Source organism: Arvicanthis niloticus, chromosome 5, assembly GCF_011762505.2.
Source record: "Arvicanthis niloticus isolate mArvNil1 chromosome 5, mArvNil1.pat.X, whole genome shotgun sequence".
NCBI lineage: Eukaryota > Metazoa > Chordata > Mammalia > Rodentia > Muridae > Arvicanthis > Arvicanthis niloticus.
The window spans coordinates 41963181-41976186 of NC_047662.1; the positions used below are offsets into that span (position 1 = coordinate 41963181).

Consider the following 13006-nt stretch of genomic DNA (forward strand, 5'->3'; position numbering starts at 1 on the left):
TTACAATTCCAGATCTTAAGATACATTACAGATACATTAAGATACATTACAGATTACATTAAGATACATTACATAATAAAAACAATATGGTACCAGCATGAAAAAAGACATGTAGACCATGGAACAAAAACTAAAGAGCTAAACATGAGCATTCCTAAATACAGCTATCTAATAGTTGAGAAAAATACCAAAAATATAAACTGGAGAAAAGAATCTTCAACAAATGGTGCTGGAAAACTGTATGTCCATATGCAGAGGAATGAAATTAAACCAGTACCTAGCACCTTTCACAAAAACTAACTCCAAATGGATCAAAGGCCTAGTTGCATGGATTCTGACCACTGCAACTAGAAGAAAATGTATGCAGTACCTTACAGAATGCAGGTGTAGGAGACGACTTTCTTAATTAGGACCCTATTTGCCCAGGAATTAAGCCAACAATTGAGGACCTCATAAAACTAAAAAGCTTCTGTGCAACTAAGAAACAACCAACTAAAGAGTAAGTCCACAGAATGGAAGAATCTTTGTCATCTGTAAATATGACAAAGGCTTAATACTCAGAATATATACAGAATTCAAAATATAGTAAGAACAAAGCAAAAAACAATCCATTCAGAAATGGGCTTGGGATCTGAAATTTTTTTGTTTTGGGTTTTGTTTGTTTGTTTGTCTTTTTAGTTTCTCAAGACAGGGTTTCTCTGTGTAGTAATGGCTGTCCTCAAACTTGCTTTGTAGACCAGGCTGGCCTCAAACTTAGAGATCCAACCTGCCTCTGCCTCCCAAGTGCTACGCCTAAAGGTATACACTGCCACTATCAGGCTCAGAAAGTTCAAGAAAGAAAGAGAGACAGACACAGAGACAGAGACAGAGAGAGAGAGAGAGAGAGAGAGAGAGAGAGAGAGAGAGAGAGAGAGAGAGAGAGAAAGGAAAGAAGGGAGGGAGGAAGGGAGGAAAAGGAAGGAAGGAAGGAAGGAAGGAAGGAAGGAAGGAAGGAAAGAAATAAGGAGCAAAAAAACCCACAAACAAAAAGAAACTCTAAGATTTTGTCTGAGTCCAGTCATAATAACAAAGATCAACAGAACAATCAACAATAAATGCTAGAGAGAATATGGGAACTCCTATTCTCTACCGCCGGAATTCCAAAATGTTGCAACTCTCTAGAAATCTGTGTGGGAAAATCTCAAAAATCTACACATTGAGCCAGCTCTACCCCCTCCTTGGCATATGCCCAAAGGACTCAACATCCCACTCCAAAAATATCTGATCACCCATCATAACTGCCATTCTATTCATACCAGACAGGACATGATAACAACAAAAATGTTCTTCAACTGATAAATGGATAATGTAAATGTAGCACATACACACATACACTAGGGAATAGTATTCAGCTGTAAAGAAAAATGAAATCATGGAAGGAAATGGATAGAACTAAAAAAAAAATTCACATAATCCAGATCTAAAAAGATAAACATTGCATGTTCCCGCCTGTGTGAAGTTTCCTAGGCTCAAATCTTCGGATGTGAATATATAACCTCCAGTAACTCCAGAAGCCAGGAAAGTAAAAAGGGACCATGGGGAGAGGAGAGCAGCAACAAGAGAAATAGCAGAATATAAGTGATTTTGAAAAAAAAGGGAGAATAGTTCAGAAAAAGGAGAAAGAAGAATAAACTAACAGTAAGGATGTATGAAAAAGTCATAGGAATCATATTATCTACCTAAAATTACATATAACACATATATAGTTTAAATGCTCCCTATTAAGTTGCTAGTCAGGGTTATCCAAGAAATGTCCAAAACATAGGCTATTAATGTTGCCCTTGGTTATATCTCCCAGAGGTTGCCATTAACTTCCTACTGCTTAAGACATCATGTTGTTCTGACTCAGGACTTCGAAATCCACTCCAGTTCTTTTTTTTTTGTTTGTTTGTTTGTTTGGTTTTTTTTGTTGTTGTTTGTTTTTCGAGACAGGGTTTCTCTGTGTAGCCCTGGCTGTCCTGGAACTCACTCTGTAGACCAGGCTGGCCTCGAACTCAGAAATCAGTCAGCCTCTGCCTCCCAAGTGCTGGGATTAAAGGCGTGCGCCACCATCGCCCAGCTCCACTCCAGTTCTGACCAGAAAGTTCCACAAAAGCTTCTTATTCAGCTATCGATGGCTATGAACTAATATAATAACAAGCATGTCAAGATATCAAGGGTGCAATAGCATTCCTTGGCAGTAACCAATGTTTCCCTAATTTTCTCTAATTCTGAAGGCCAGCTCAACAAGATAGAAACTATACCTGGTATTGGAAACTTGGCCAATGAATCGGCTAGTGAATTCATTGCCAGTGAATTCATGGAACTTGGAGGAGAGCCCATTCACTAAATGAGCATAGTTCCCAACTACATTCTAAGTACCGTTCTACCCAGAAAAGGTATAGACAGGTCTTGTCTATAGGTCTTGTATAGACAGGAATGTCTCTTTGTAACAGATGGAGATCACTGCAGAAAACCAAAACCAATCAAATGTAGGGAACAAGTAACCATGTGAATGAAGCCCAATCCTATACTGACACACCTACAACACAACTCCTGAACCTAAGGCTCAGAAATCATAGCAGAAGAAGACAGGAAGATTTTAGGACCCAAGGAGCAGGACATTTCCTAGAAATGTCATAAAATATCATCAACATGGCTGCCAAAATAAGACTAAACAAGGACTATACAAATAGATACTCTAACATAAAAGGGGGAAATTTTATGGGGCCTTAACTCTAGAAGGAAGACTACAGGCAACTAAGAAATACTAAGAACAGGAAAATAGTCTTCCCTCGAGAAAAATCCTCAAATTGGTTATCTAATATCAACTGATTGGTTCTGAATTCATGCACATATAAGAACTTTATACAAACTGAGTAGGTTGTATTTGTGTATTTAGGAATATACATACATACATACATACATACATACATACAAACAAATATATACATAAACAACAATTAAAGAAATGGATATCACCAATTTGTGGAAAGAACAGGGGTATATGGGAAGAGTGGGAGGAAAGGAAAGAGAGAAAAGGATGTAGTTACATTTCAAATATAAATATATATACTTAAAATATAAAAATAATTTTAAGTAAAAAATTAAAAGTATAATTAGAACTGGCTGGGCCGAAAAGAAAAACTCACCAATGTGTTATATAAACTGATATCACCTTCTAGTCCACTTCTTCTGTGTTCAAATTTTACAATAGGCACTTTGGCAGTAGTTATAGGCAGAATGTTTCTTAAACCTGAGGGTTGGGGAACAAAAACTTAGAAGAATTAAATCATCTTTATAATGCTAAAAAGTCTTATTTGTAATAAAGATATGAAATTTTACCTGGATGCCTTTTAAGAATTTTCGCCAAATTTTCAATTATTTCCTTACAGTTTAATTTCTGTAAATAAATAAATAAAGTGGAATTCAATTTGTCCTACTATAAATTCTACTTTGACCAAAGCATTTAATACTAGCACTTAAAATTTCTAATCATACTGAGGCTCTATACTTGTGAACTAAATAAGCATTCAAAGACTCACATCATTAACATAAACTTGGAGCCTGGTAGAAATGCAGAAGCTCAGGCCCTTTTCCACTCTAAGTAATTATAACTGTATTCTAGAAAGATCCCAAGGTTATTCACACAGAGACTGAAGTCTGAAAAGCATGAAAAGAATAACACAATTTTCAATATATGAATATGTTTTTAAAGTTATCTGATATCCATTCCTTTGGTTTTAAATGAGAGGATTTATTAAGAATATAGTAAGTGGGAGTAAGAGAATAAAATAGTAAGCAGCAAAATAAATAAATAATATTAATAATAAGAAGAGTGTAGTATCAGACATATAATAATTCAGCAGAAACTACCAGAAAAGCCAGGGTAACCAAAATAGCAGGACCCTTTGAAAAGAGAATCCCAGTCAGAACATTTGGTCAGTTTACTTACTATTTTATTGCTTTAGTCCTGATCCTACATATTCAATAACTCTCTCATTCAAAACAAAACAACTACATTGACATTAGACAAACCTAGATCCTAATTTTAAAGTATTAGCTGTCTGCATGACTGATCCTTGACATCCCCCAGCATCACACTACTACTCTATAAAACCAAGATAATAAGACTCTGCTCTGCAGAGTTGCTGGAGAAGTACCTAAAACCTGTTCTAAAAAAATTCATCATCATCATAGTTGTCGTCTCTGTCATCATTATATACTCTATGAGTTTTGTTAAATTTTGTGGTTTTGAGACAGGGTCTCTCTACGTAGCCTAGACTATTCTGGAAAACTCTTGTAAACCAGTCTAGCCTCGAACTCAGAGATCCTTCTGCCTCTCCCCTCCCTACAAGTGCTAGGATTAAAAACATGTACCCTACCTCAGGTATTACTTTGTTGATGAAGTATATAAGTATAATTCTATAACTACAGTACCAACTTACTCTAGGAAATTCATCCCTCTGCAAATTTAAATCTTATTTTTTTAAAAGCAGAGACAGCAAAATTGGTATGGCAATAAAAAAAAAAAAAACATAGAGAATAACAGCTTTATAAATTAGCTGTACTAGGAGCTATGAGATGGCTCAGTGGTTAAGAGCACTGACTGCTCTTCCAGAGGTCCTGAGTTCAATTCCCAGCAACCACATGGTGGCTCACAACCATCTGTAACGGGTTCTGATGCCCTCTTCTGGTGTGTCTGAAGACAGCTACAGTGTACTCATATACATGAAATAAATAAAGTAATTTTTTAAAAAAATTACAAATTAAATTAGCTGTACTAAGCTAAAGACTATTAAAATAAATCAGTCTCAATTATCATTATCAAATCACTTTTATATATATTCAACATATATTCCTTCATTATAAGAGAGAGTATATGCAGCTAAATTTGAGGATTTCAAAGGAATCATTAGTTACTAATTCACATACACTAAAATGAGAGATAACTGCTGTTTACTGTGTAAGATATATAATTCTGATATAGTTTTAAAGATTTAATACTAGCTCATAAAATATTTTCATTATAATTGTCTTCACCTTCCCAATACATATACAATTAATGTCTAAACATTGATGTTAACAAAGATATCTAAATCTCTCTTTCCTATTCCAAAAGTTTTCATTCTCAGACACATATGTACACATAATAATAAATGGTAATTATTAATATTATTTATTAATAACAATAATAATTTTTAAAATGACAATATCTTAAGAGTCAGAAAAAAGGATATACAAGACATCACTGTCATCTCAGGCCTACTAATTTTAAAATCATTTTCTGGAAGAACTGCCTCAGAAACACAGCTGCACTGTTCTGCTGGATTCTTTCCTTTTAAAGATTTATTTTTTTAATCATGTGTATTTGAGTATGGATGGGTGAGTGTGCTTGTGCATGTACATGTGCTACATGTTTGGGTGCCTAAGGTGGCTCAAGGTCTTCAGTTCCCTGGAACTGGAGTTACAGATGGTTTTTGAGCTGTCTGACTTGCGTGCTATGATACAAACTTGGGTCCTTGGAAGAGTAAGTAATAAACACTTTTAACTACTGAGCAATCTCTCCAGCTTATGAATTATTTTCTAACAATAGGTATATTGATACTACTACAAATGCCAAAAAAGCTTGCCCTTGTTCCGATCTTACAAATGGTTCCTAATTTTGAAACATAAATACCACAACAGGACTGGGAATATGGCTCAGGTACAGAATGCTCAACATACACACAGTTCTGGGTTCAATCTAAGGGAATACAAAGGATTAGGAGTCAGGAGGGTAAGTTGTAGGCCAGACTGGTCTACAGGATACCCTATCATAATGCAGCAGAGCAATAACATAGCAGATTACAGTACAACACAGCACAGCATAGATAAAAATGAAACCAAAATTACTAGCCTGGTGCACTGGCAATATTGTAGCCACTGTGTTTTACCTGAGACACACACACAATTATTGATAAAAGAAAGCCAATAGATACATTTGTCGAATATCTCTACAGGGGTCTACTCCTTTTCTAATTGCTCCAACAATGGCCTGAGATACTTCTTCCTTACCCAATCAGTCCCTTCTTTCACTGGAACTTAGACACTCTCATGAACAAGACCAAAGTCTGGAATCAGAAGAGGAAAGTTTGCCCATCCCCAATGCTGAGACTCTCACACTGCATAAAATGGCTGTTTCCATCTCAAGATTATTCAGAGAGCTTTCAACATCAAAAACTAGTGGTTAGGTTCTATATTACTATTAATACTATATGAAGTTACACTATGGGCTAAAAAAAATTACAGAGAGGTAGTGAGATATAATAGAAAGTCACCCCCCCCCCCAAAAAAAAGAGATATAATAGGAAGAACATAAATCCATGACTACACAGCCCTAGATACAAATTCTGGCTCAACATTTACAAGGTGAGCAACCTGAAGTTAAATAAACTAGTTTGTCTTTCCTCTTTGTTTGACTGTTTGTTTGTTTGTTTCTTCCTTCCTTCCTTTCATTCCTTCATTTATTTCTTCTGTTATTATTAATGTTTATTTACTGACTTGTATGGAAGAAGTGGGAGCATCACACTACACATGGAAGTCAGAGGACAACCTGCTAAAGCTAGTTCCCTTCTTCTATCATGCACATGGTCTCAGGCTTAGACACAAGCATCTTTACTTGCTGTATTATCTCTACAGCCCCCAGTTTGCCTTTCAAAGCTTCAGTCTCCTTAACACAAAGTGATACACTAAGAAAATGGGGTAATTATATCTACCTCAAAATGGATGAAAAATGAAAAGAGATAAGGCATGTATAAGTGTATACAGCAATTCAATAAATGTTACTTCCCCACCCCACCCAAAATAAAGTTTCTCACCCTCAATCAATAGAATATTTCTTCTATGAAAAAGATGTCAGTGCCTCAAAATTATAATTAATTTTTAGAATAGAATTTATTTATATTAGATGACTGCCTGTATTTTCTACTTACAGAGTATATAACAGCAAGGGGGTAACAGTATAATCCATTTACAAATTAGATGACTACCTGTATTTTCTACTTACAGAGTACATAACACAGAGAAAAACAAAGTATATAACGGGGGGTGGGGGAAGAGTGAGGAAGAGACACAACTTCTATTTGCTTACTACCAGTTTCTCATTGGTTCTAATGAAAAAATTCCAACTTATGGTAAACTAACTTTTTCACCCAATTCATTTCTAGACACTTGTCTAAAAGACCTAGTTGTTACATTAAAACACGATAAATATTAAATTTATTTTAATTCTGAACATTTTTTAAAAAATAGATTTCCATAGTAGCTGAGTTTAGGTATTTTCTAAATTGATAATGCTAATGCTTCTACATCTCAAGCACTCCTTACACACTAATAAAAAGAATTGTACTATATATAATAAATATAACACATAAAACTAAAACAAATTTACTATTAGACAAAAACAAACTTTCAAATCCTTTCCAAATACTACCTCTTACCTCTGCATTTTCATGGCCTTCCAGAGTCATACAAATATCCAGATCACTATCACGGAATCCAAATCCATTCTTAGAAGAACCAAATAAGCACAATCTTGCTTTTTCTAAGCTCAGGAAAATAAGTCAATAAGTAGGTTAGAGGACTCATCTAACATCTACTAATAGCCTAACATAAAATGATACACTGAGAAATTCCAAAACATCCAACCCCAGCTAGGATCTTTTACTTAGGTTCTTACACCCAAGCAGCTAACTGCTTTTTTCTTTTCAACATACCATAAATTGCCCAGGAGTAAACTACTTCATACAGACCTACTACTATTGCTATCATCCCAGCTGTGATTGATAAAGTTAATATGATAGTCAGTTTTATGGGGGATAGCTAAACATGTTTATGAGAAATTATCTAGATTATGATACCTGAGGTAGATTATGCATCCTTAATGTGGTTGATATGATTCCATGGACTGAATAAAAAGTAGAGATTAGGCTGAACACAAATAATCACCATTTCTTGCTTCCTACCTGGACACACTGTGCCCTGTTCCTGCTGCCATGAAAGACTCTAATCTCTGAAACTGTAAGCCAAAATAAATCCTTCCATCCTTCCTTAAAAGTGCTTTTCTCAGGTATAAAGCAAGGAGACAAGTAACTAATACACTAACTCTTGGCAAACAGTATTACTATCTATTTAGATACTCACCAGAAAAGTAGGACATCTTTTAATACCATGCTCAACCTGCACAAGTCAATCCTAAGAGCTTCAGCTTCTTCCAACTCAACATCTACCATCTAATGTTGTTCTTCAACACTGGTACCAAAGGATACCCTCAATATTTGATAACTCATCTCTTTAAAGTAAACTAGTTCTTTCAGTGTACAATTCAAGTACTTTTAAATTATCACCTCAATATATAGGGTTAATTTTCTTCCCATAGTCAGTTCAATTCACTAGATATAAATCCTATTATAGTTGTTCCTTTTCATTTAAGAGTTCTCCAATAACACTCTCTCAAACAAGCTGTAACTTACAAGTTTAATTACACATTTAAATTTTATTTATTTATTTATTTGTTTATTTATTTATTAGTGGGAGCATGCAATATGCACATCTAGACAGAAGACAACTTGTGTGGGTTGGATGTCTTTTTTTACTATATAGGTCCCAGAGATTGAACTCAGATTGTCAGACTTGGTGGCAAGTGCCTTCATCTGCTGAGCCATCTCGTTGGCCTTTAATTACATAGTTAGACAACAAATCCCATGCTCTGAAAACAATCTTCCATGCAGTACTGATTAAATTTCAATGATAACTAAGAATGATAAAAGGAAACTATAGTGCTCACTTCAGCAGCACATAAAAGGGATTAGCAAGGCCTCATGAGACTTTAATTTTCAAATATATAATATATTCATAAAAAAGAGGCTATGATGATCAAATAAAATTGAATGTGAGTTTTATGTAAAAGGGAGTGGAGAGACTTAAGATTGGCCTGGCCTTCATCAATTTGTTTAGGATAGCTGATTAGTGAGCACTAGGAACAGGTCTTCAGTACTGTGGTTACAAATGTTTGCACACATGAGTACATTGTGTGCATACAAGCATGAAAGTCCCTGTAGTGACCAAAAGAAAGTGTTGAATCTCCTAGAGCTAGAGTTATAGTCTACTGAATACTAGTACTAAGAACCAAACTCAGGTTGTCTGGAAGAACAAGTGTTCTCAACCACCGAGGTATCTCTCCAGACCCTACACCCTATGTTTTTACACTGATTCTGGGAATGAAACTCAGGCCCTCACGCTTACAAACATTACCAGCCCTAAATAAATTACTATAAATATCCTTTTCTAAAATATTTAATCACAAAATTCTTAAATCTTCATTCTCATGCTAAAAAACAATAACAAAACTGTCTATTCTGATATTTTGGAGCAAAAGCCTTCAAATCATGCATGGTTTCTTCCTTTTCCTTTACATTAGACATGCTTCAGCAATTCCTATTAGTTCTATCTTCAAACATAACCCGATTCTGACCACTTAACCTCTGGCACTACTGTGCTTCATCTGTACTTATGTTCTCTGCAAAAGTTCTCTGCAAAGTTCTTGCTTGTACTCTCATAGTGCTATAATCTGTTTACTGAGATTGTATCATTTAATGCTACAAATTCTATACGGCTTTCATTAAAAGTCCTTCTATAAAATGTCTAAAAGGTTCTAATGATCTAGCCCTTAAAATACCTCTGTGACCTCGTCTTTCTATCTACAACCTATCTTGCATATTCCAATCCAAAAGTACTGGACCTCCCAGTTGGTCTCTAAACATGTCAGATATAATCTAAGTCTTGGTATCTATCCTTTCTTCACATAATGTTCTCTCTGGGAATTCATATAATTTGTTCCTTCATATTTTACAGATTCAACTCAAATGATAACTCATGAGGGATTTACTACCCAACATATCACTTCTTTTATCACCATACTTTTAATATAATTTTTTATTGAAATATTTATATTTATTTCTTAACTTGACTACTATCCTGTCTTAAATATACTCATAAGAGCAGTTTTTATCTCTTTTATTAGTAATACAGCCACAGAAACTAGGATAGTACATAATATATAACAGTTAAACATTTTTAAGTCAATCAAACTCAAAACTATGTGATTACAGTAACAATAACAACCAATGTTTAGCCTATGACATACCATCATATTCTTTTTGAATAAACTTTTCCAAGCCAATTAAAATTTGTTCCCTGTTGTGTTGTTCAGAGCAAGGCGGTGATAATTCATCTATATTAAAAAGAGGAAGAAATATAAGAACAAAATAAAAAATTTTCAGGTTTTTAACCTAAAAATTTTGACTGCAATATTTTTATTACTTATTTACTTTTATGACTTTAAGCCCATAAATGAAACTAGAGAACGGACAAGGAGACAGAGAAAAAAACTTAAAGTATATTTATATTTTGCATGATAATTTTCCATATATCCTACAAATGCATTTACCTTTTGAAACTAATTAATAGTTTTCTTCAGATATTCAGCTCTTTCCCACACCCATATTTTCCTCCATCCCAATGTGTTCGTTTAGTTACCCAAGCACCCTCTTAAATCCTGTCGAGATTTCCATTTTCCTACAAACTAATCTACCTCCCTGTAACCTTGACACCTCACCTTGATTTACTTTATCTACTATTTCAAATTGCCTGCCACACTGGGCGGTGGTGGCGCATGCCTTTAATCCCAGCACTTGGGAGGCAGAGGCAGGCAGATTTCTGAGTTCGAGGCCAGCCTGGTCTACAGAGTGAGTTCCAGGACAGCCAGGGCTACATAGAGAAACCCTGTCTCGAAAAACCAAAAAAAAAAAAAAAAAAAAAAAAAACCAAAAACCCAAAAACCCAAAAACCAAAACCAAAACAAAACAAAACAAAAAAACCAAAAAAATTGCCTGCCACAAACTAGAAAATGATTTTCTAATGTTCTTGCAGTTTTCCAGTCTTCATTTATATTACTTTTTCCTTCCCAACTGGATCATACAAATGTCATAAGAACATGTGTACATGTGTCCCTCACCCCTTCTCCAAAGACAAATCCTCAAGTCTCTGTACAGTAATGAAAATAATGTAAGAATTTACTTAAAAGTCTGTTATAATTAATTAAATCAGCATTTGCTTTAATGAATGGAAATGTATCCGGCTGGAGTGATGACTCCGTGGAGCAGAGCACTGGCTACTATTCGAGAGGACCCAGGTTTAATCCCCTGGACATCGATGGTGGCTCCCCAGAGTATCCTTTCTTTGTTTTTATGAATGTTTGTTTATTTATTTTCTTGTATGGAAGAAGTGGGAGCATCACAGCACATATGGACTCTCTTTTAGCCTCTGAGGTCTCTACACAAATTTGGTATACAGATATACTTGAAGGCAAAATACCCATATGCATAAAATAATTTTTAAAATGAAATTAGTAATATTAATAAAAGTGAGTACTTACAGTAGAGAGGGAAAATGAAATAGTTTCAGGGTTCTGTTTTGTTGGTATGAGGCTGTAAGACTATTCTATACATGTGTACACATGTATAGTATGTATAATAGACATACATGTTATGCTTTAGTTAACTACTTGTGTTAAAAAGAGACTTTGTCCTAGAGCAGGATGCTATTGAAATGGAATCTTTAAGAGGTATAATAATAGTAGGAAGTCTTCAGTCATAGAAGACATGTCCTTGAAGAGGGAAATACTGGAATCCTATCCACTTCCTCTTCTCTTCTGCATAGCAAAGAGAAATGGTTTTGCTACACCATATACATTTGCTACCATATACTGCTTCAGCATAGGCACAAAGTTGACAAAACCAATAGGTCCTAGACTAAATCCCTTAAACTCTGAACCAAAATAAACCTAGTTTTCTTTGAATTTGATTCCTTTGAGGTTTACCTTAACATGATTAAATGTTAACACACACACACACACACACACACACACACACACACACACACAAACACTTACCAAAACATCTTTTACATACTAAATCAAGTATTTCTCGAAATCTGTTTGTCATTGGTGGTAGAGGTTTTAGATCAATTTTCCTGAAATCCTCTGGGCAATCATTTTTTGAATGGCCATCCTTTTTGCAGATGCTGCATACTATTGTTGGCGGCTAAATAATGGTTAAAAAAAAATCTAATGAACTTTTTGAAGTTATTTCATCACTTAGAAAGCAGATCTAATATAGCAGCAACAAACACTAAGTAGTTAACTCAATTCGGTTATCCTACTCAATTCAGGAGATTTTTGTAAAAAGTTATGAAATGCAATTAATATAAAAATTTGTTTTAACTGCTTCCTCTCCCATTAAAATCACATAATAAACAGTTTACTCAGAAATTAATAGGCAATACAAAAGGTTTATATTATTCAAACTTGATCAACTCCCAAAAGAAAGCATATACAATATATTTATTTATTTGTCTGGGTTTTCCCCCCAACACAATCATTATCTTTATTTTATTTTATATGTATGGGTGTATTGCCTACAAGTGTACTTGTGCACCATTTGCACACTGGTTCCCTTAAGTTAGAAGGAATTGGATCCACAGAAACCAGAGTTACAGCTGACTGTGAGGTACTGTATAGGTGCTGGGAATGGAACCCAAGTTGAAAGAGCAGAACACCAGACAGATGAGTTAAATAGTAAACACTTAAGCCAACAAGTTACAAAAAGCACACATATTTAAGAAAGATCCCTGTCCCCTCATTGTTACTATCAGTGCCTAAAGAGTTTCCCTCCAACATCACCTTGGACATTTACATAGCCATAAACTCTGATTCAAATTATAAAAAGGGGACAGGAGAGGTGGCTCAGGATTAAAGGCACTGGGTGGTCTTGCAGAGAACCTGGACTTGATTCCTAGAACCTACAAAACAGCTCAAAACCATCTGTAACTCCAGTCCCAGAAAAACAGACAAACCTCTTCTGGCCTCTTAGGCACCAAGCACACATAT

The 13006-nt window shown here is 34.9% G+C and overlaps 1 protein-coding gene across 6 annotated transcripts in view; it reads right to left on the minus strand.

The window, feature by feature from the left end:
* Window positions 1-13006, minus strand: part of Tut4 (terminal uridylyl transferase 4) — a 107418-nt gene that overhangs the window by 39984 nt on the left and 54428 nt on the right. For all 6 annotated transcript variants that reach the window (XM_076934501.1, XM_034502744.2, XM_076934500.1 and 3 more), the window contains exons 14-18: window positions 12011-12161; window positions 10205-10291; window positions 7500-7603; window positions 3364-3421; window positions 3171-3274 (exon numbers count right to left, since the gene is read on the minus strand). In XM_076934501.1, the coding sequence (XP_076790616.1) occupies window positions 3171-3274; window positions 3364-3421; window positions 7500-7603; window positions 10205-10291; window positions 12011-12161 (504 nt within the window). The remainder of the gene's footprint in view (window positions 1-3170; window positions 3275-3363; window positions 3422-7499; window positions 7604-10204; window positions 10292-12010; window positions 12162-13006) is intronic.